Below are 21770 nucleotides of genomic sequence, written 5' to 3' on the forward strand. Positions count from 1 at the left end.
TTTACTTGTTGCTCGTTCAGTGCACCATTGTGATGCTTTTGTGGTGCTCAGTGGTTTTGAGCCCAAACTGGAATGCTGAAAGGGAGTGGTGTCCCTTGCCTCCAGAGAAATACGCTCCTAAGATGCCCAAAACAGTGTAGGAATTGGTTATGGAAAGGCCTTAGTTTGTCCTGGAAAAGTCATGGAATTGCATTGCAAGATTCTGTTGGAACCCTGACCTAGAGATGAAGGAGACATGCACTCCTTGCAAAAATCACCAGCATCATAATTACTACACTTAAAAAAGGAATGGAAGCCGAATTCCGTCAGATTTTCATTTTTGAAATGATAAATTGTCCAAATATTCCACAACCCTCAGGGGCGGAGGAGCAGATCATGGTGGAGCTGGCCCTCCAGCCCATGAACTTGTTGATGACCCAGCACATGAGGGCGCTCATCCAGTCGGCCGGCAAGATGGTGCTGCTGGACAAGCTCCTGCCGCGGCTGCACGAGGGGGGCCACAAGGTGCTCATCTTCAGCCAGATGATACGCTGCTTGGACATCCTGGAGGACTACCTCATCCAGAAAAGGTACACGGACCAAGCAGGGCACGCTGCAGCTCCGTGCGCAAACAAGAGGGGCACTTTTTGATCCACTTTTGAAAGCCCCGACAGGACACAAATCTGCGATGGCCCTATCCGCTCCGTTCACAAGTACTCCCTCACCGGCTAACAGAGTAAAGTTGGGGGTGACCGAACGATGCATCTTGCCTGACTGCAATTTTGCCGCGACGCGCGGCCTTACCACTGCATGTACATAGTACAAATCCCCTGGTGTACGTGCGTCACACACAAAGTACAGGGAACGGTGCGCGTCAACCAGCTAAATGTCCCGCCCATGGGACGTCGCTGCTAGGCAAAAGGGCGCCCTCTTTCGTTGGCGCACGGAGCTCATAGCCAAATATCTTTCTCATGACATACCCTGCTCTGACTATGTGCCAGATTTCACATATCTACCGTACCACTGCCAGCCGTAGATTGTGATGCAGTCGTGACTTAAATTGTCAGCTGACATTTTTTCTCAGCAAGAAATGTTCTTCAATAGTTTAGCACCAAATTTTTTTTTTTCTGGAGCATGAAAATCGATTAAGTAGTATTCTATGCAAAGCTGCTCCATAAATTTGGCGCAGTTTATTAGGTGATATCATTTGTTGTTTTTGTTCAAGATGACCAGACATCTCAATTTGTCCTTAAAGGGAAAATACATCATTTGCTTCTGCTGTAATTTTCAGAAATGGATGGAATTGGGGGGTTGGAAATATATAGCAAATATAGTTACACTGACTTTTTTGAGGTTTTGGGTTCGAAAATGCTATAAAAACCAAGAAAAACAATCATTTTCCTGTAGTCTGGTTCCCTGACTCCATTTAAGAAGAAACAGAGCAGTTTACATACATTGGGGAAATGTAAGGTCAGGGAACCAGTCTAGCTGGCTTGTACCCGTTCATAGGTGTGTAATCGATTGCAAACAAGTGCGATGGTCAACTGGGGCCAGTATTTGAAAAAAGCCAGTTTTTTTCCAACGCTGGTCGGCCGATCAGCGTTGGAAATTGATACAAAAATACCACTTTTCTTGAAAATGACAGTATACCAGGTGCCATGATTTTACAGGATGCTTTACACTGTCATTCACTAACAGTCCAGCAGGGTATTTCAAAATGATTTGGTAGTTTTATTTTTTGATGTTTGCAAATGTTGTATTTTCCCTTTAAACTAGTCTGTCGCCTTTTTATCAGGACCTTTAAGGCCATGCATTCTTGTGTGCCGTTAAAACTGAGTGATCACAAAGGCAAATTTCAGAATAACAGTATATATATTTGGGATACATGTAAATGATGTCTTTTATATTTCAGATACCCGTTTGAGCGAATTGATGGTCGTGTACGTGGTAACATGAGGCAGGCCGCAATCGACCGATTCAGCAAACCAGGTAAGCTAACAAAACACGAAACTTTTTTTGTGGATATTGGTTTTGTCGTGTATTACTCTGATAAATTGTGTGTCTAAGTCATGGACTTATTTAGTCAAGTCATCACATATTCGATCACATTCACGCAATCTCAAGTCAGGTTGATGTAAATTCAATATTAGGTTTTGCCGTTCACCGACATATTTTTTTTGGTTTAATTAACACTGTATACTCAGTGTTGTCCCAAGTGATTGTGAGAAAAAAGTCACTCTGGTGGGACATGAACCCACGACCTTCTGCTTACTAGTGCAGACATCTTACTACTTGACCTCCACTGCTATATCAGATTCAAACCAGCCAGCCGACAACTGCAAGCTCGGTGGTCGAGTGGTTAAGCCGTGTGCAATAGTAAGCATGAGGTCGTTGGTTCGAGTCTCACTCAAGTAATTTTTTTCTCACAATCACTCGGGACAACACTGAGTGTACAATGTTCATTAAAAAAAAATACGTCGGTAAAGGGCATAACCCAATTTGGATTTGATCTGTTGATAGAATGGGATCGATTTGTTAATCAATTTGAAATGATTTGGATTAGTTTGTCTTTCCGAATCTGTTTGCATCCATATCCTAGCCCAGCCACTTGACATTTCTCAAGTGGGAATATTCCCACAATCAGCTTTTTAACATGGCACTGTTTCTTTCCCTACCCTCTTAGATTCGGATCGCTTTGTCTTTCTCCTGTGCACGCGAGCAGGAGGCTTAGGTATCAACCTAACGGCCGCCGATACCTGCATTATCTTTGACTCCGATTGGAATCCACAGAATGATCTACAGGTCTGTATAGAGGGGAAAAAAAATTCACCTTAGTTATTTTGTTACAAAATCTGTCCAAATACTTTAAAAGCCTGCAGTTTAGAAATGATGACGTGACTTTATCCGTGTTTCACCTGATTCCTTGTGATTATTACATCTGAAGTCCTGATCTAAACTGAAGCATTTTTTTCCTGGTGAGTATGTTGACACACAAAAACCCATGTGGTTATACATTTCCTTTCATTCTATTTTTACTGAGGTTTGGCAATGACCAATGTATAACTTCATTACTGCACCAAGGATTTTTAAAGTCTCTAGACCTTGTTCATATCTATGTCCCCTGTAAAAATGCAAAGCATAAATGTCATTGAAGGACACTTGAGCTGCATAGCTCATGTCTGCCCATATTATGGTGTATTTTTGTTTCACAGGCTAATCTTGTGGATTTGTTTGTTAAATTGGGGCTCATACTTTTGGAGACTGATTCCTTTACACAGTGTGTCATTGACTGGCCATTGTGAGGAGGCCACACAAGTATCTGCATTCTTGCATTTAAAACAACATTTTACCTTTGAAGCTTTTGTTTTGACGACTTAACGTCCTGAAAAGTCAAAAAAATGATTTTGTTACATTTTTTTTCCTTTCTTGATAATACAGGCTCAAGCCCGTTGCCACCGAATCGGGCAGACCAAATCGGTGAAGATTTACCGGCTGATCACCCGCAACTCCTACGAGCGGGAGATGTTTGACAAGGCCAGCATGAAGCTGGGCCTTGACAAGGCTGTGCTGCAGTCCATGCGGGGGGACAACCAGTCTGCTAATACCGCAGTAAGCAGTCATCTCATTCAAGCCATATAGGAACATTTGCATTTATCCCCAAAGTAACCTACCAAAGTTTTATCAAAAAGCTTGGATTAAAGATGGTACTGGTACTACTCCGTGAAATGATTCCGTTTGGATTGCTGTCATTTAGAAGAAATCAAGAAATGTAGGTGATTTCCAACGATCAGTCAATTGACTGAATTTTGGAAATAAAAGAGTAGTATGGAGCGTTGCGGTCCAATGGTTACTGTGTTCGACCTACGTGCTGTGGTAGGTGTAAACCCTGAAGGGGAACATGGTGATTGTGTTCTTGGGCAAGACACTTTACTACAATTGCCTCTCTCCATCCAGGAGGATAAATGGGTACTTGTGAAGGTAGAGACTAGAATGCACTGATCTTGAGCTGATGCAAAAACTGGTCTCACTGCCTGATGAACAGGGGTACAAATTGTGAAGCGCTTTGAGACCTTTGGTATAAAGCGCTATATAAGCAAGCACATTATACGTGTAAAGGTACCACTAAGGAGACACGTTATCGTAATTTCCTCGCACGACGGGAGACATCGGTCATTAGGGAGACATTTTCATGTCTCCCTTATGTCACAGCCCCCCTTTAGAGGCACAATTTTGCTGTCGCAATTAGGTTAAAGTAGTTCCTCGTGGTCTAATTAGTAAACATACCGAAATTCTTGGAAAAAGGACAAGGGAATATTGGGTTAGGGCACATTTAAGTTTGAAAATTTTTGTGCACAAGTCAATGGGGATGTCTCCCAAATGTCCGATCCAGGGTAATTATTATCATTATTATTATTATGGACGAAATTGTACGCGCATGTAGTGTGTCCCGTCCACTGGGCTCTCAAAAGTGGTTAAAAAGTGCTCTCTTTTGAACCATAGTACTTGACTCTTGATCTGGCTGTAATCTCAAAGAGCAAGGTTACATGTTAGTTTCATCACTTCTACCCCATCAGCAACAGCAGCCCTTCTCCAAGAAGGAAATCGAGGACCTCCTCCGCAAGGGCGCCTACGGTGCCATCATGGACGATGACGACGCCGCCTCCAAGTTCTGCGAGGAGGACATCGAGATGATCCTGCAGCGCCGGACCCGGGTCATGAAGATCGAGGGGGGACAGAAGGGCTCCACCTTCGCCAAGGCCAGCTTTGCCCTGCCGGACGACCAGCAGTCGGACATCAAGCTGGACGATCCGGACTTCTGGGCCAAGTGGGCCAAGAGGGCGGAGCTGGACGTGGAGGCTCTCAAGAAAAAGGTGAGGGATTTGTCAAAGATTGGGGCCAGTTTCGTGTTTCTTAGCACTTAACCCTTTCCTTAGCATGGACAACATTTGTCGACAAGTAACTACGCCCTGCTGCTTACCACAAGCGACTTTAGTCGACCAGGAAACCACAACCAGAACACCCTCAACACAGATTTATTCACTGCTTTTCAGAAAGCTGGCTCGTTGGTATTTCTGGCCTCCCATACATCAACCATATACCAGCTGAAAGAGTGTTTTCAGATCATTCTAATGGTGTAGTTCATTTATAGTTTTACCATTAAACAATTTAAGAGAAGTGCTTTAGAAGTATCCACACACAATTTGAGGTATGGAGTGCCATTTGGTCATGTGGTGAAATGGCTTGCAGTTTCATAACTGGGACCAGATCATTGGCAGTGAAAATCTGATTTGAAAAAGTGAGTTTTCAGCTTGTGGTCCATTTTTCACGCTTTAGTGATTACCACATGACTGAGCAAACAATTGGGGAGAGCCAAGTCAATAAAGTGTGGTAATGAAGGGTTCAACATGGTCAGCGAAAATCAGTTCAGAACCACTACATTGCATGACACGTTGTTCAGCAATTATTTTCTATGCTTGGAAAATCTTGGACTGAAAACCACTTGGACCTTATTTTTAAAAACACTTTTCCTTTACAGGAGAGCCACGTTATCAATGAGCCTCGCAAGCGCAAGCAGACCAGGCGCTTCGGCAACATGGACGAGATGGTGGAGTTCACCAGCAACGATGACGACAGCGACGACGAGACGCCCGCGGCCCCGCCCAAGAAATCCACACAGCACAAGGGCCATAAAGGGGCGTCGACCTCGGGCGGGCCCTCCTCGGGCGGGCCCGCGCCCGTAGTGGCAATGAAACCTATGAAGCCATGTAAAAGCCAGCTGCAGTCCGGCTGGACGCGGCTGGAATGCTTCCGGGTGGAGAAGGGACTGCTGACATATGGGTAAGAAGACGTTCACGTGATCCTTCATCATGCTTCAGCTCAATATGGAGCAAACTCCTTTGAAACAACAAATGTCATATATGCTGGCAGAAAAAAATGGCCTTCAGCAGTGTGTGACTTTTCACTTGACACTTCTTGCCAACCACAGTGCAGGAAGTCGATGCCAATGGGTGATTTTTTGAATGCCGACTTACACAAAGGAATTTGTTGTGCTATTCATGGAAAGGGGACCAAGAATAACACGACGACTTGAGCGAAATGGTGACTTATAAAAGCCGACTTTAAATTTAAAAATTCAATGAAAATGCATTACAGACAATCGGGACTTTAGTAAGACTTGAGCAATTTGACGAGTTGTACGATGGCGACTTGGCCGGAGTTTACTGTGTACTGAAAAATCAGTCCAGAAAAGCATGTTAGCTGGATTATGTGTGCCCAAGTGCCCCATGTTGTAGATAATTGACTTTCTCGTGTGTTCTTGTTATATTTGCTTGATGGGTCTTTTCTTTGTTTCATTAGGTGGGGCCGTTGGGAGGACGTGCTGCTTACCACGCGGTTCAAGAGACCTCTGGGAGAAAAGGATGTTGAGGCCATCTCTAGAACAATGGTGAGATATTATGCTCTAGATCTTTACTCAAGACGTCTTGAAACCTTGTTTTTGAGAGACTGTCATCAGGCAGACTGGCAGGTGAGGTAAGAGAAAACTTATGTCATGCAGAAGAGGTATACTGCTTTGACTCGTGAAGAAATCCAGTTTGGATGACGACAAAGATTAGAATGCTAGAAGGTGATAAAATTCCTTTCTTTTCATTCATTCATTCATTCATTTTGGTTTTATTGTTTAACAATGGTGACCAAAGAAAAAGTCCAAGTACTAAAAATATTTGGTTTACAGTAAAAGTTAATATTTACAGTGATTGCTAAGCATTATATACATGTAAACAGTAAACTTGAAAAAAAAAAAACAATAACAGTGACTATCATTGCAGGTAAAAATTAAGTAATGAAAACAAAATGAAATAGGAGAAACTATTATATGAACACCTAAAAACCACAACTCCTGAGAATTAATTAATCTAATCACAGAGGGGACAGGAGATTGTTTATATCTCTGAGTACTGATACGAGGCATGGTAAGGTGGTTGGAGTTCCTGAGATTTCATGTGGTGAGAGACAGGCATGACTTGGGAATCATGTGACGGTGTTTTTCAGAAGCAAGCAAGTTTTTTGGCAGATTGAGTGGCAAAGTCAACATGTCTGTCTGAAAGCAATTGGATGATTAAGGAAATTGAGAACATCGTTATATGGCAAGACATTTGGGTAAAGGATTATACGGAGTGCACGCTTTTGAACTTTTTCAATACTCTGAGCTTGATTGGGTATAAACCCAATTTCTTTTTATTTCTGTGTCGCAGCTGATCTTTTGTCTCAAGTTCTACAAAGGCGACGAGAACATCAAGAGTTTCATCTGGGACCTGGTCACCCCAGCCCCGGACGGTTCAGTCAAGGATTACAGGAACCATAAAGGTATTGCAAACGTAACCTCTGAAGCTATCATAAGCAAATATGATTGTAGTATGACAAATAATGTAGGATGAGAGCTTTAGTTTGTCGGAAATATAATGTAAAATAAGACACATTCAATTTAAAAAGTTCAAAGTTCATAAGACAGTTTGAAAGTTTGTCCGAATTTTTAATACAATTTCAAATAATTTTTAATGCTGACATGAAATGTTTTTGTTCCAAACTATAGTTTGAGCCAAAAACTCTATCACTTGTCCCACGCGGTGTTGCATCAACCTGCACGCAATAGAGGGAATTTACATTGTAAAATTGTCACTGTTTCATTTTTCTCTTGAAATGATGATCACCAAAACAACACACTTTATCGCTGATGGGAGGTTGTGTTAACAGCGCTCACTGATGCAGATGTTCTGCAATGCTGATCAAGAGAAATTAAACCAAAAAGTTGTTTCAGTGTTCATGAGACTAACCTATCTTTGAGGTTGCTGCATAAATGGTAGTAGTATTTTGGTAGTTTGTGATATAATTTTGTTAAATAAAGGTACAGTCTATCATTTGTAATTTGTGAATTTTTTTCGCTTGAAGCAACAAACGTGCTTAAAATTTAAAGAAGGGTGCTGAACAACTAACCTGATGACGTTTCAGCTCAGCTTCAGCTGTATATTCGGAGAAAAACAACATTCTCAATTTCAAATCAAAAGTTGCTGAATCATGTTTTGAATTGGACCTGAATTTAGCGTCCCAGACACGTTTTCAATGAACCGACTGTAGCTACGCGATGTTGCGCACCGATCCGACGATATTTTAGCAACCGCGTGCGCGTGTGTGTCGTGTCAACGATTGCGCGTGCTTCCCCGAAAAAAAAAGAAAAAAACTACTTACGGAAATTTCCAATGAAATGTCTTAAATGCATCATTGGAAAGGCCTTCTTTCATTGATTTCTTGAAAATGACAGCATTCCAGAAAGAATAATTTCACAGTGAGTTTAGTCCCTTTACTATCTTTCAACCAAGTATTTTTTTTCAACAATAATTACGTCAGTTGCTTTTTGGATAGCTGCAGTTGATGTACTGTAGCTTTAAATTGTTCATTTATTTTTTACTTCATCCATTCAGAAGATAATTGATTCGTCAAACCATTAAAATATAACTCCAAGACGACTTCCCCCTCCCCCTCCCTCTGATACTAGGGTTGTCGGCTCCCGTCCCACGTGGCCGCAAGTCCAAGAAACCCAAGAAGGAGGAGGACGTGGTACCTGCCATCCTGGAGTATGACTTCAACGCCAAAGACCAGGACCCAGAGGCTCTACTGACGGACCAGGGCTACAAGAACCACCTCAAGAGACACTGCAACAAGTGAGTCTATCACAGCAGGGAGTGTTGTAAAAATGGTGTAATAAACCTGCTTAGGCCGAGTACAATAAAAAAATAGTTTCTCGTCCAGGGTTTTTGAAAAAGGGAGGAAGCGGGGCTTTTTTTTTTTTTTTTTTTTTTTTTTTTCTCAAGATGACCGCTTTTCAAAATTTCCTGCAACCGTTGGTGTTCCACTGTTCAAAGACACTTTTAAAGATGAAAGACAAGTTGGACAAGAGAACTGAACATATTTACAGTGTCATTTAGAGTTGTATTGGTATTGGTATTTAGTTTCCGATGAATTTGTAGACTTTTTCGGTGTTTTTCTACTACATTTTTCAAAAATAAAAAATAATAAAAAAATCCAGGCGGCCTCCAAAAAGGAAGCGGGCGGGGACGAGAAACTTGGTTTTTTTTTTACTTCGCCTTATATGTCAACATACAACATTTAACAGCGGGCCATACCTGACTTGGCCATGAGCCCTACCAACCTTCGTTTGTGTACATTTCTCGCAGTGTTTTTGACCCAGTCTGATCGAGCTGCTGAGGTCACCCAAGGGCAGGACCACAGTGTCGGACGTTCATTTTGGACAATTCAACAGTGTACATAATACTAATATCCATAAAGTGAATTTTATTTCCGATAAAACATGTCGGCTAGATATTATAATGATTTTAAAAAAGAAGTTATTTGTCCAAGTTTTTGGCTGTAGTAGAAATTGGCTTGAAACAATCATGGTGTCTGATATACTCAGGCAAATAAAAATATCAGTTAAAAAGCAACAGCTGAACTGTTGAACATTGTTAGAAATAAACTGTATTTCAATTAAAGGGAATATACAACATTTGCAAACATCGAAGAAAAAAAACTACCAAATTTTTACGAAATACCGTACCAGGGTGTTGGTAAATGACAGTCTAAAGCATCCTATAAAATTACGGCACCTGGTGTGAAGTCATTTTCAAGAAAATGGTATTTTTGTAAAAATTTCCAACGGTGGTCGGCCGACCACCGTTGGAAAGACCTAACTATTTTTCAAGTACTGCTCCAAACTTACCATTTTTTTTTTCAGTCCAAATTTTGTTTGCTTTTGGTTACATGTTCATGAACGGGTGCAGGCCAGCTAGACTGGTTCCCTTACCTTACAATTTTCCGGCATCTGTAAATTGATCCATTTTACATTTAGTGGAGTCGGGGAACCAGACTACTTGAACATTTTTGTTTTCCTTGGTTTTTCCAGCATTTTCGAACACAAAACTTCAAACATGTCAATGTAACAATATCTGATCTATTATACTCACCCCTCAAATAGTTCATTTCTGAAAATCACAGCCAAAGCCAATGATGTATATTCCCTTTAAATACAGATATTATTAAAGCTTCTTAGTTTCATACGTTTCATTGGTGGCATTTGGATATTTCTTTTAGTTTGTTGAAGTTTTGGCATGGAGGTTTATAATTCCGTGGAGTTGCCCCTGACCAAATGTTGTGATCGAATTGGTCAATTTTTTTGTTTGACTGACATTACTTGGGCAATTCCACGGTTACTCATGTTACATTTTTGATGTACTTTTGAGTTTCCTTGGGCTGTAATTACCTTACTGAAAAAGTTTAGTAACTGTTATCCCCATGGTAGATAGAGTAGACCTAGACCTACCTAAGCACCAAAGATGACATCCAGAAAAATGTGTTATGCATGATAAACAAGACGCAAAAAATCGGTTACTCACGTTACGAAAATGTAACGTGAGTAACCGTGGAACTGCCCACTTTCATTTGATGTTTTCTTTATTGTTCGTCTTGCCAGGGTGCTACTACGTGTCCGATTGTTGTACTACCTGAAGCAGGAGGTTATCGGAGACATGCTGGAAAAGATTGCAGCTGGTGCTGATGCTAGGTATGTAGCTTCAGATCATAGGTTTCATGCCTAACAGCACCCTCGGGGACTCTCTCTGAAAGGCCTGCAATCATTTTTTTTTGGTGATTTAGTTAATGAGAGATGAAGACGTTATATGGTTTTAATTTAAATTAATTGAAAACCACTTTGGGAAAATGAAGCGTCCCTTTCAGAAGACAAAGAAGATGCAAGATCAAATGCAAAACATTTCTATACCCCAGAATGTAAATATTCCATGTGCAAAACACCCACAAGGAATTGGGATAAACACAAAAGACATATGACATAATTTATTTTTGACACAAAACTTATTCAGCGGTTTGATTTATTGAAACCGTAAGGAAAGGATTGATAAAATAATCATATCAGGGGTGAGATTTGTCAGGATTTTTCATGATTTCAGGATTTTTTTTGGTCAAGATTTTTCCCGATTTCAGGAGTTTTGTTGGCGGGATTTTCTAGATTTCTGAATTTTTGACAGGATTTTTCTTGATTTCTGGATTTTTGTCAGGATTTTTGTCAGATTTCTTAATTTTTGTCAGGATTTTTGCCGATTTCAAGATTTTTAGAGAATCCCTCTTGAAATCTGGAGCTCTTGAGATTGGATGATTTTACGCATGAAGTTTATATACAACCAAAGAAATGGGTATTTGAAGGGGTGCCTTGAGGCAAATTCAAACATATGTCATAGACCCTACATTACTCTGGGGCCCTCCGTGATCTTCAAACCCTCAATTTCTCAATCTCACCACTGGGCTATACTTTTCTACCAAATTGTGTGTTATGTCCACAATTGCACGTCGTGAGTTCTCACGTTGGTGTTTATTTTCCTTTGTAGTGAGTTACCATTGGTCATGGTGCAGCCTGAGGGAGATCCACCCATCGCTTGGTGGGACGAGGAGGCCGACAGGTCCTTACTAGTCGGCGTCTTCAAACATGGTCAGTATCTCTTCAGAGAGTTACACCTGCTTCAGACTGGTGTTCTAGAGTGCAGCTTTATACCGAACTGTTTTAACCCTAACAATCCCCATCCAGTCAAACTCCAACACCAGGGTTTGTTGGAGTCTGTTGGAGTGAGTACTGCACGAGTAAACTGACTATGCTTTACATGGGGTCAGGCATACCGCCAATAATCAGAGTCCAACAGTTTGGGTGTTGAGTTTACCACATGATGTTGGAATTTGCAAGAGTGAGGAAGGTTCTTAGTAAATCACTCAATGGGGTTAGGGTTAAAGATCTGAGTTAAAGTTTGATGTTAATCTGCATGTCTTCTGCACTTCACAACCCCTTCAAGTTTTGCTCCCACACTTCAGATTCCTTTGAGGTAATCTTCTGTGGAGTACGGATAACACTTCTAATCCCTGCAGAGTTCTTTGGTGTGGTTAAGCTCAGGGCAAGCAGGCAGATTTGGTCTTGTGTTACTGCTCTCCGCAGTGCTTTTTTTTTGTACAGCGACTCTCTGTGTAACGCAGTTTCTTCAATGCTTCATATCCCCTCACCTGAAACTGACCTGCAGATTAAAGGGTTTTACATATTGCCGTGAATACTGACTTCCTACTAGGTGGGTTTTATAGATCAGTCTCTTAAACCCTCTGTGTCATGTCTTCTATCATGTGTGTTTTGAACACCTGCAGGTTATGAGCGGTACGCAGCTATAAGGACAGATCCAACACTCTGCTTCCTGGCCAGGTGTGGTGCTCCGGATAAAAGAGAGATTGCTAGAGAAAATGCTGACAATGATGAAAGGTAAAGTGCAAACACTCTTGATGTTCTAACCTCGTCGCTTTAAAAACAATTCATGGATTCAAAAGTTTTTAAGAGACTCCCAAATACAGACTTATTTAAAAAACAGAACTTCTCTACCAGAGTCAAAAGTGACATTTTGAAACAGTGCAGAATCAATTAAAAGACTTCTCCACGTTGAAAAGAAGGGAACATGTTTGATCCTAACTCCTTACTGTCTTTTACTAAGTGTTGGACCAAGTCCACCAAAATCCACCAATCACACTGCTTCCAATGCATGCTTTGCTTTAAGCCTCCAGGCCAAAGTCCATCATACTCCTTCAATATTTAGTCAAACCAAGCCTACAGGACTTAGTCCCCCAAAATCCACCAAATGAGGGGATTGAATTTTGATGGAGTTGGAGAGGTTAGGGTTAAAGTGATAGATTGTAATTAAATCATAGAAGTCTGAAGCCACGATTCTGAGAAACTTGAGTCAGAAAAAAAAATGGTCAACCAAATTTTATACAGGAGTAGTTGTACTCACTCATTTCACTTTGCCACAACCTGAAATAACAAAGTGATTTTTCACATTTTAGGGAGTTTCAGATGAGTCCAATCAGTGAAGTGAATTAAAATTTTTCTTTATCTTGTGTTGGAAGTTGTATGGGTGTGAAATGTGTGAAATGATGAGTTATGTCATGCTAATACTGAGTGCTCACACGTCGGTCTCTATGACGACGTGCTGGAGCTCAATGAGTTGAAACTCTTCTCACAAAGTGCTATCTGATCACACACACTGGCAGCCTCCCTTGTACCCTCCTAAAATCCACCCCTGTGCAAAATCTTGTTGACATTAATTCTATCAACTTGCAACCGAAAGCAACTGATGAGGATTATTAAATTCATTTGTTCCTTCTCTTTGACTCTCTTGCAGTCAACTTGATGTTGAATCGATGGAGACCGGTGCGGAGCTGGACCCAGGCACGGAATTGGACATCAAACCGGTCATCAAGCAGCTGAAGGAAGACTATCTAGAGGTATGTCATAGAGGTTGAGTCAGGTCAATCACAAATCAAATCATTGTCATTAGTAAGTTACGAGTCAAATCACAAGACAATCGTAAGTCACAAGTCAGTAACAAGTGAAATCACAAGTCGGTCAAAAGTCAAATTATAAGGCAATCATTAGTTAGTTACAAGTCAAATCACAAGTCAGGCACAAGTCAAATCACAAGTCAGTCACAAGTCAAATCACAAGTCAGTCACAAGTCAATCACAAGTCAGTCACAAGTCAAATCACAAGTCAAATCACAAGTCAAATCACAAGTCAGTCACAAGTCAGTCACAAGTCAAATCACAAAGTTGGAAAAATTTTGTTGTACGACCCCATGGGGATGTCTCGCTAAGGTACCATTTCCTGTACTTAAAATAAGAAGTAAGGTCACATTGGAAAATTAAAAAAAAAACAACAGAGGTTGAACAATGGAGTATTTCTTGTTAACGTTTCATATGACTAGCCTGTCACTTGCGACCGGATAAATTGCAACTGAAACCTGGGGACTTGGCTTCAACTCAAGCAGTTCGTAATAATTTGAGGATTTGACCCAATTCCCTCTATTGCGTTGCATCAACCTGCCTGCAATATGGCAATTTTCGTTGTAAAATTGTCAGCGTTTCTATTTTTCTCTTGAAATGATGATCACCAAAACAACACACTTTATCGCTGATGGGAGGTTGTGTTAACAGCACTCATTGATGCAAATGTTCTGCAATGCTGATCAAGAGAAATTAAACCAAAACTCATGTCAGTAATCATGAGACTAACTTATCTTTGAGGCTTCTGCATAAATGGTAGTAATTTTTTGGTTAGTTGTGATATAATTGCATTAAACATTCCATATTTTGTTTGAATATTTTGTTTAGGATGGATCTCTGTCGCCCTCAAGTACCCGGACATCTTCTCCGGCGCCTGTGAAACCAAAGACGGAACCAGAACCTACAACAATGCCAGGTATAAGCTAAGCTTCCCCGAAACTTCTCTTCTTCTCTGAACCTGATTTCTATTTCTCTTGAAGTGATGATCAACAAACAACACACTTGGCTGAGTTGAGTGATGCACAAGTTCTGCAATGCTGATCAAGAGAAATAAATATCAAAATCTCTTCCTTTATTCCGGAAATATCCACCGAAAATCTCCTGAAAAAAAAAATTGCAAGATTTGGCACATTAAAGCTGGTGTATACATGATTTTTAGATATGGCACCCTGAAAAATAGATTTCAAATTGCAATGATAATTTTCAAGCATTAAGATTAGTTATGTGAGCTTTCCAATGAGACATCGAATAAAAAAAATCGGCCCACGATAAGTAATTAATAAATACATTTTCAATTTTTGAATTTGGAGCATCCCGCTCCTAATTCAGTTCTGAAGCACAAGCCAACAAGATCTAGTGTGAGCATGCGCTTTTGCGACAGTAATAATCTCAACAGCAACATTACAAGTATACATACCTGCATGTACAGACTAACTGTACATGTACATGTACATGTGTGTATGTACACAGTCGTACCATATAGCAACCATGGAAGGACCACGTAAAGCGAGACTTAGAAAACCACGGGTTTTGCAATCCAGTGAGAGGAAAAGACGCAAAAGTAGCAGAGATTGTGATAGAACGTAGGAATATGGTGCAGCCAGGCTGGCCTGGCTTAACGTAGGCCTACCATGATCGTGGAGCAGTGTCACAGACAGGCCCCGATCCTCGTGTAGCTAGGATTAACCAGGCGAATAAAAAACAGTTGATTCCAAAATTAACATACATGTATGAGCTGATACGTTCAGAAATGGGGCGCGCCATTTATAAAACCACTGTTTAAAACTGTATAAAGGTATGCAAATGAACAAATTTATTTTTCACTTGAGATTATATTCCTTTAAATTTCATTCCGAAAAGAAAATCAAAATTTTAAAAAGCACGTAATAGTATATACCAGCTTAAAGGCGAAAGAAAGAAAAAGTGACATTAGTTTGCTGTTAGCAGCTTCTGGGTGTCATAGTCCATACTATTCATGCTTTTATCATTTATTATTAACCCCACAGTGATTCCTGGCAAGTTGCCCTTTCCCCTTGCTCCCGACGTGAACACACGGCTAAGACGACTAGTAGCAGCCTACCAAAGAAACCACAAAAGACAGCAGCAAAAGCAAGCCAAGCGAGCAAGGGTGGGTCCAATCAAACTCTGAATGATAGTCATATTTTTTTTTAAATTGTAAGAGCAATAAAGAAATGTTCAGTTTTAGAGGTGAGAACCAACCTTAAAAAAAAGTGATTCACAGAAACCCACAGTTGTATTTGTTTTATCAATTTTTTTTTCGGGGGGGGGGGGGGTTTCGAGTTCATAAAAAAGGAGTATAATCTGTTAGGGCCAATATTGGGTTTGCCCTTCATCGACGTGTTTTATAAACATTGCACACTCGAAGTTCCCCCTGGGTGATTGTGAGAAAAGAATCACTCAGCTGGGGCTCGAACCCACGACCTCTGTTAGGTCATTAAGTAGCAAGAAACAGGGAATCTTTAAGTTTTAAGATTATAAATGCTCAATATTTCTTCTTTTTTAATTTTACTTTAACAGCGTGAGTTGATGAAGCAAGTAAGATTTGAGATTCTCATGGGAGGGGATGTGATTGTCTGAGTTTATCAGAAAGAGCATAGACTCTTAGGTTATGAAGTAGTACAAAGTGTTGTATTGTTAGAATTAAATGGCTCATTGTTTGTGCTTTTGTTAACTTTTAACAGCGTGAGATGGTGAAGCAAGTACGATTTGAGGAGCAGGTGAGACAGCGGCAGCTCAAGAAACAAGAAAATGCTCAAAAGTAAGCTGTCAAATCTCATATCCTTGACTATTCTAAAAAAAAGAAAGAAAAGGGGGTAGAAACTTAAAAGTTGGACTTGGTTGTTGAAAAAAATAAACACTTCATCTTGTGTCCATCATGCAGTTTTTTTAAAAACTTGTAACTTAATTGTAGTAGCTCTGGCAAATTCAGACTCATTCTTGCTTGCCTGGTCATGTATTTGCAGGAAGTCAACCATGAAGTTGACAAGAATGAGGCACCGCCATTGTGTTAAATGTACATGTAACTTTTCCTCGGACCCGCCTGATTTCTTAGTTTGTTAGTTCTCATGAATGCCAATACAAATTGAAAAACGCTGTACAAAGTCTTGTGCGGTTTTGAATTTCCTCGTTTTTTTTTCTAAATTCCCAGTTGCATGCATGGTTAAATGAGACATAAAAATAACTAACCCAGTAAATTCAGTTTCTGGTATTCATTTGCACTTACAATGCAATAACACACCAAAATTTGTTGCGCCAAAAATATGGTAAATGGTCAGTAAATATCAGATGCCTGACCTGAATTTCTCCCTCCATGAACCCCCGCCTATTCGCAGGTGGTCGCGGCGCGAGGAGGCCGACTACTACCGGGTCCTGGCCACCTTCGGCGTGGAGCAGGACCCCAAGACGGGCAAGTACGACTGGTCCAACTTCCGCAAAGTGGCCAAGTTGGAACGGAAGTACGACCACCGCCTGCTGGAGTACTACCGACACTTCCGGGCCATGTGCCTGAGAAAATGCAAGAGGGAGGAGGAGGTACCGGAAGAATTTGGTAGGTTATCCCCTCGACTCTTACGCATCTGGAACATAGAGTCCCTCAGCTCAAAACAAGCCTTGATGTAGCCTTTTTTAGTTTGTGACTGTGTCTTAGACCTGTTTCAGGCTGACATTCCAAAGTTTCAATGGCTCAAAAAGTATCAGGAGAAACTCGGAATGACCACACTAGATTTAGTTTATATACCCTAACTACCTAGGTATTTTTTTGCTAAGATGCAACCTCAATCCTGCAAAATCCTCCAACTGCCTCCGTGTAAAAATCGCATACAGCCTCAATCCTCCAAAATCATCAGTTCTTTCTTGAATGTGGTCCTCGGAGGGGTGTCCACTGCCTCAATCCTGCAAAATCCTACAGCAATCCAGTAAGGGGATTTTAAGTATAATATAGGCCTAAGGATCAAGCAATTTAGAAGCATTCAGCTTTGTTACGGCTAAGGGGAGAATGTGAAATTCAATAGACGGTAACTCAAGGTTTACCAGGAGGTTTTTTGAGGTTCTACAGGGTAACTTGGGTTGGGGTTTAACGTCAGGTAAGCACTTATTATAAAGGCAGTAACTTGAGGGTTTCCTGGAGGTTTACTGATTTACTGAGGTTCTACAGGGTAACTCGGGGGGTTTAACCTCAAGTTACCACTTATTAAAAAGGTGGTAACTCAAGGTCTACCTGGAGGTTTACTGTGGTTCTACAGAGTAACTTGGGTTTAACCTCAAGTTTCAGCATATTAAAAAGGTGGCAACTTGAGGTTTACCTGGAGGTTTATTGAGGTTCTACAGGATAACTCGAGGTTTAACCACAAGTTAGCGTTCTTCCACTACACCTCACGCCATGACCTTGATAGCTTTTATCTCTTCTCTCAATCCCCCATAAAACAGCCTCCCTACCTCCTCCGGACTTCACCATCGAGGAGATCTCGGAGGAGCGTGCCAACAAGGTGCTGCACCGCATCGACCTGCTGCTCAAGATCCGCAACGAGGTCCTCCCGCATCCGGAGATGGCGGCCCGCATGCGGCACTGTCGCAAGAGCCTGGAGCTGCCTGACTGGTGGGAGCTGGGAGTACACGACCGGGATTTGGTCATTGGTGTGGCAAGGTACATAGCCAGTCAGATTCCTATTTGGAATGCTGGATTGGAGGAGTGATATTGGGAACTTCTGATTCGTTTTTTTTTGGGGGGGGGGAGGCATACTTGCCATTTCTGTATATAGGTACACACCAGTTTTGTTTTGGTTATGTGTGGATCTGATCAGGTTTTGAAGTGCTATGTGTGGTTATGTGTGATTTGGGCGCTTTTTTTTTTTTTTTTTTTTTTTTTTAAATCAATTGTTTTTGGGTGGATAATGCGGATACGTTTGGTACATTTGCAAATTGGTGTATTTCGATGAAGCTTAATTAAGTGAGGTAACCTTTCCTTTCCCCAACATTGTTGTATTTGTCTAAACAAAATTCAATGGTAGCATCTATGATTTGAAAAAACGAACCCATGGGAAATCGTAAGTTGTTCAGTGAGGATAGAATTGTCCCTCTAAAACCAGTAGCGTTCGGCCTAGCACTGTTGGGCTTTTGCTGTGAGTACTGACATGTTTCTGAGAACAACTTGAGTGGACGTAATTGAGGAAACAAGAATGGAATGAACAGTTTTTAAAAATTCATTGACCAAAACCGTATAGAATGAGGAATGAGTGTTATTTGTAGTTACGGTGATGTTAACAAATTTTATTGACAAAATTGTTTGGTGTCACAAAGGGTTTTTCTTTGCCTTGATTTCTGCATAGATACGGCATCAACCGCATGGAATCTCAACAACAAATGCTGGCCGATCCCGAGCTGTCTTTCAAGGACCTCAAAGAGAAATACCCCCTCATGGTTCCAGTGCCTGTGCCTCTGCCTCCCCCCGTCAAGGCCTCGGCCGAACACGGGTCGCCCCAAAAGGGAGGCCAAAGAACTAGCAACGCCAGTCCCAGACCGGAGTACGATGAGTTCAGAACTAGTGGGGAACCCTTGGCAGAGTCGCAGGGGGAAGGTGGCGACGAGAACTCTGAGATGGTGAACGGTCCGGAGAGTGTTGCAAATTCTCAGGAGGGGGCGGAGGTGAACAGCGAGGTGACGACTGAAGCAAAACAAGCAGAATCGGACGAATCTGGTATCGAGGATAGCGGAAACGACGATACAGTTGTGGAGACTAGCCAGGAGAACGCGTCACTGACAATAGATGAGAGCGCCCTCGCATCCTCGCAGGAAACGGGGACGACAGTGCGCGGTGACGATTCCAAGGAAGACGGAGGAGAAGGATCTCAGGATAACGATGAAATGAGAACTGAGAGGGAGGAAGTCGGCGCAATGGACGAACCTGACTGGGCAATTGGTAAATCGGCTGACTCCTCGAACATTGAGAACCTGGAAAATGAGGATGAAAGAACTAGTCTCCAGAACAGCAGTCAATCCGCAGACGGCAAAGAGGTCGACTTAGGCCAGGATATGGAATGCGGTAGTCCGAGGTCAGCTGCGGCTGGTGAGGAGTCCAGCCAGGGTCAGGCGTCAGAGGCTGCCAGTGTGGCAACCAACATGACGTACGCCTTCCTCATGAAATGGCCCAAGGTAGGTGTTTTTGATTTTGCACTGACAGCTTTTGCACAGATAGCTTTCCTGATTGTCTCCATAAAAAGTGACTTAGTGCTTCTTTCAACACTACTTTCAACAATTTTAATGAAATAAAAATGTGTGATTTGTCCCAGGACCGAGTCATCGTGCACCGCTTGGAGAACATCTGCCACTGCGTCTTGAAGAACTGCTGGCCCGGCCGGCGGAACCACCAGCAACACCAAGAAGCCAAGGCCCAGCTGGCTGCCCTGGCCAAGCAGCAGTACGACGCGGATCAGCTGTCTCAGCTCCTACCAGGGGAGTTGCCCTGGGACCCGTCCTTCGTGGCCCCAGAGCACAACTATGCCGGTATGGCTGACGGGCTGCTGGCGCTGGTCCACCAGAGAAAACGCAAGAGGAAACGCAAGTTGGAGCCAGGTATTGAGAGAGAGTTCACCCTTATTTTTCTTTTTACTCTAACCCCCGCGTAGTTCCCCAGGACTAACTTGCTAAAATCCAACAGAGTCCGACGGTTACTCATATGAGTTTCCTGCTCAATCCAGCACAGGCCCACACAACCCAACTTGCCAAGTTGTTGGGTACCTGAAAATATAAAATGACTGGCCTGCTCAATCCAACAGACTCCAACTGTGCCTTATTTTTCTGTTTGCTGCTGGATCCGGCAGAGTCTAACTTGGGGGTTATTTACCAGTACCCAACAGAATCCGACTCTGAATATTTTGAGTTGTTTGCTGAATCCGACAGATTTCACCAAGAATATATACAAGGGGTTTACTGCCTGATTCAATGGGACCTAGTGGATATGTAAAATAGTTGGATCCTGTTGGATTGAGCTTGGTAAGGGTTAATGCCTTTTTTTTTAATTCATTTTATTTTTGTGCTTGTCCTTTCTTGAAAACAGTGGAAATGTGTGTCCCACATTATAGAAACTCTCTCTTCATTCATGCCTACTTAAACAAAATCCACCAGTCCTGTAGGTAGACCTTAGACTGTGGTGTCACAGTTTCAGTAGTCTTCAGCCAGTTCAGCAATTTTAAGTATTTGTTAAGATGCAATGTTTTATGACATAATGAAATTATTCACTGTTCAAGTTTAGATCTGTCCTGGTGTTCCCAATATCATTAAGGGCAATTCCAGTGATGTAATGCCTGTTCGGAATTTTTTTAGAGCTGAGTGAATGAACGTGAACATGTATTTTGCTAATCTGATACATCCATCATCTAGTACTTCAGTCAAGGATATTATAGAGTAGGTGTTTTGGATCGTTTTTCTGAATCATTAAATTAGATATCATGGTTAATTGGCTCTGTCACGGACATTACACTTCCTTTGACAATGCTGGAATTACCCTGAACAGCACAGCTGACGTCTGTTTCTCCTGACCCACCCCCCACTCCATTCCTACCCACCCCTCCACTATACAGATGCCCATCTTCCTCCCACAGCTGACAAGACGGCGTCCGAGTCGCCCCTAGATCTCTCCCAGGGCTCGTCCCGCTACCAGCACCAGCAGTCTGCTGAGACAGATCTCAACCAGCCCAGCTTAATAGACGGAGAGGGAGGCAGGCCAAGCCACCGGCCCCTGGATCCCACACGGAGGCCCTCGGTTGACGAGATCAGGCGCAGGAAGAAGAAATCTTATCTGAAGGTGAAGCTGAAGGCCATGCACGGTGTATCAGGAATTAAAACTGAGGTGAGTACATACTTCAAGACAAAAAGAAGGACACTCCTGCTTTGTGAAACTTTACATTTTCATGATAAAAAGTTAAAATGTTTGGTAGGGAATTTTATCTCTTACTCTACCTATTTTTAAAGGGTTAATGCAATGTATTTATGTAATGCGATCCTTGAAAATGTACCTTTGTGTCCCATTGAAGCCTATTTTCAACTTTCAGTTTGCAATTTTTAAAGGGTATTTTGGTGTTTGTTTGGATTTTACGCAAATGAAAATTTGCATATGCATGAGCAAATGTGTTAGCTCACTTCAGGCAGAAACCTCCATGTTACAGCTGTTTCAGCAGCAAAGTTGCCAGATATTGTAGATATTTTGCTGTCATAAATGTTCTTTTCTTTTGGTGATTCTTTGTTGTTTCAGTACATGATAGTAGGCCAGTGAGCAAAGTTTTCTCACAGGTGTGTCCAACGAGCAAATTTTGGGTTCACAATTTAAACAGAAAACCCCTAAAAAG

At 41.8% G+C, this 21770-nt stretch overlaps 1 protein-coding gene and 1 non-coding gene across 3 annotated transcripts in view; both read left to right on the plus strand.

Annotated features, from left to right (window-relative positions):
- The window catches only part of LOC119739428 (chromodomain-helicase-DNA-binding protein 8-like), a 44177-nt gene that overhangs the window by 17619 nt on the left and 4788 nt on the right, over window positions 1-21770 (plus strand). Inside the window, exons 16-36 of one of the 2 annotated variants that reach the window (XM_038214376.1) lie at window positions 359-569; window positions 1892-1968; window positions 2663-2781; window positions 3418-3588; window positions 4554-4850; window positions 5516-5817; window positions 6337-6424; window positions 7233-7344; window positions 8531-8696; window positions 10502-10591; window positions 11430-11530; window positions 12226-12337; window positions 13251-13353; window positions 14239-14326; window positions 15417-15538; window positions 16113-16189; window positions 16764-16978; window positions 17857-18073; window positions 18756-19578; window positions 19716-19998; window positions 21006-21274. In XM_038214376.1, the coding sequence (XP_038070304.1) occupies window positions 359-569; window positions 1892-1968; window positions 2663-2781; window positions 3418-3588; window positions 4554-4850; window positions 5516-5817; window positions 6337-6424; window positions 7233-7344; window positions 8531-8696; window positions 10502-10591; window positions 11430-11530; window positions 12226-12337; window positions 13251-13353; window positions 14239-14326; window positions 15417-15538; window positions 16113-16189; window positions 16764-16978; window positions 17857-18073; window positions 18756-19578; window positions 19716-19998; window positions 21006-21274 (4043 nt within the window). The remainder of the gene's footprint in view (window positions 1-358; window positions 570-1891; window positions 1969-2662; window positions 2782-3417; window positions 3589-4553; window positions 4851-5515; window positions 5818-6336; window positions 6425-7232; window positions 7345-8530; window positions 8697-10501; window positions 10592-11429; window positions 11531-12225; window positions 12338-13250; window positions 13354-14238; window positions 14327-15416; window positions 15539-16112; window positions 16190-16763; window positions 16979-17856; window positions 18074-18755; window positions 19579-19715; window positions 19999-21005; window positions 21275-21770) is intronic. The other variant, XM_038214377.1, reaches the window with a different exon arrangement.
- LOC119739561 lies at window positions 12995-13108 on the plus strand. The gene has a single exon (XR_005272592.1). It is a non-coding gene; the product is annotated as a small nucleolar RNA U6-53/MBII-28 (small nucleolar RNA).

This window comes from Patiria miniata, unplaced genomic scaffold, assembly GCF_015706575.1.
Source record: "Patiria miniata isolate m_02_andy unplaced genomic scaffold, ASM1570657v1 HiC_scaffold_30, whole genome shotgun sequence".
Taxonomy (NCBI): Eukaryota; Metazoa; Echinodermata; class Asteroidea; order Valvatida; family Asterinidae; genus Patiria; species Patiria miniata.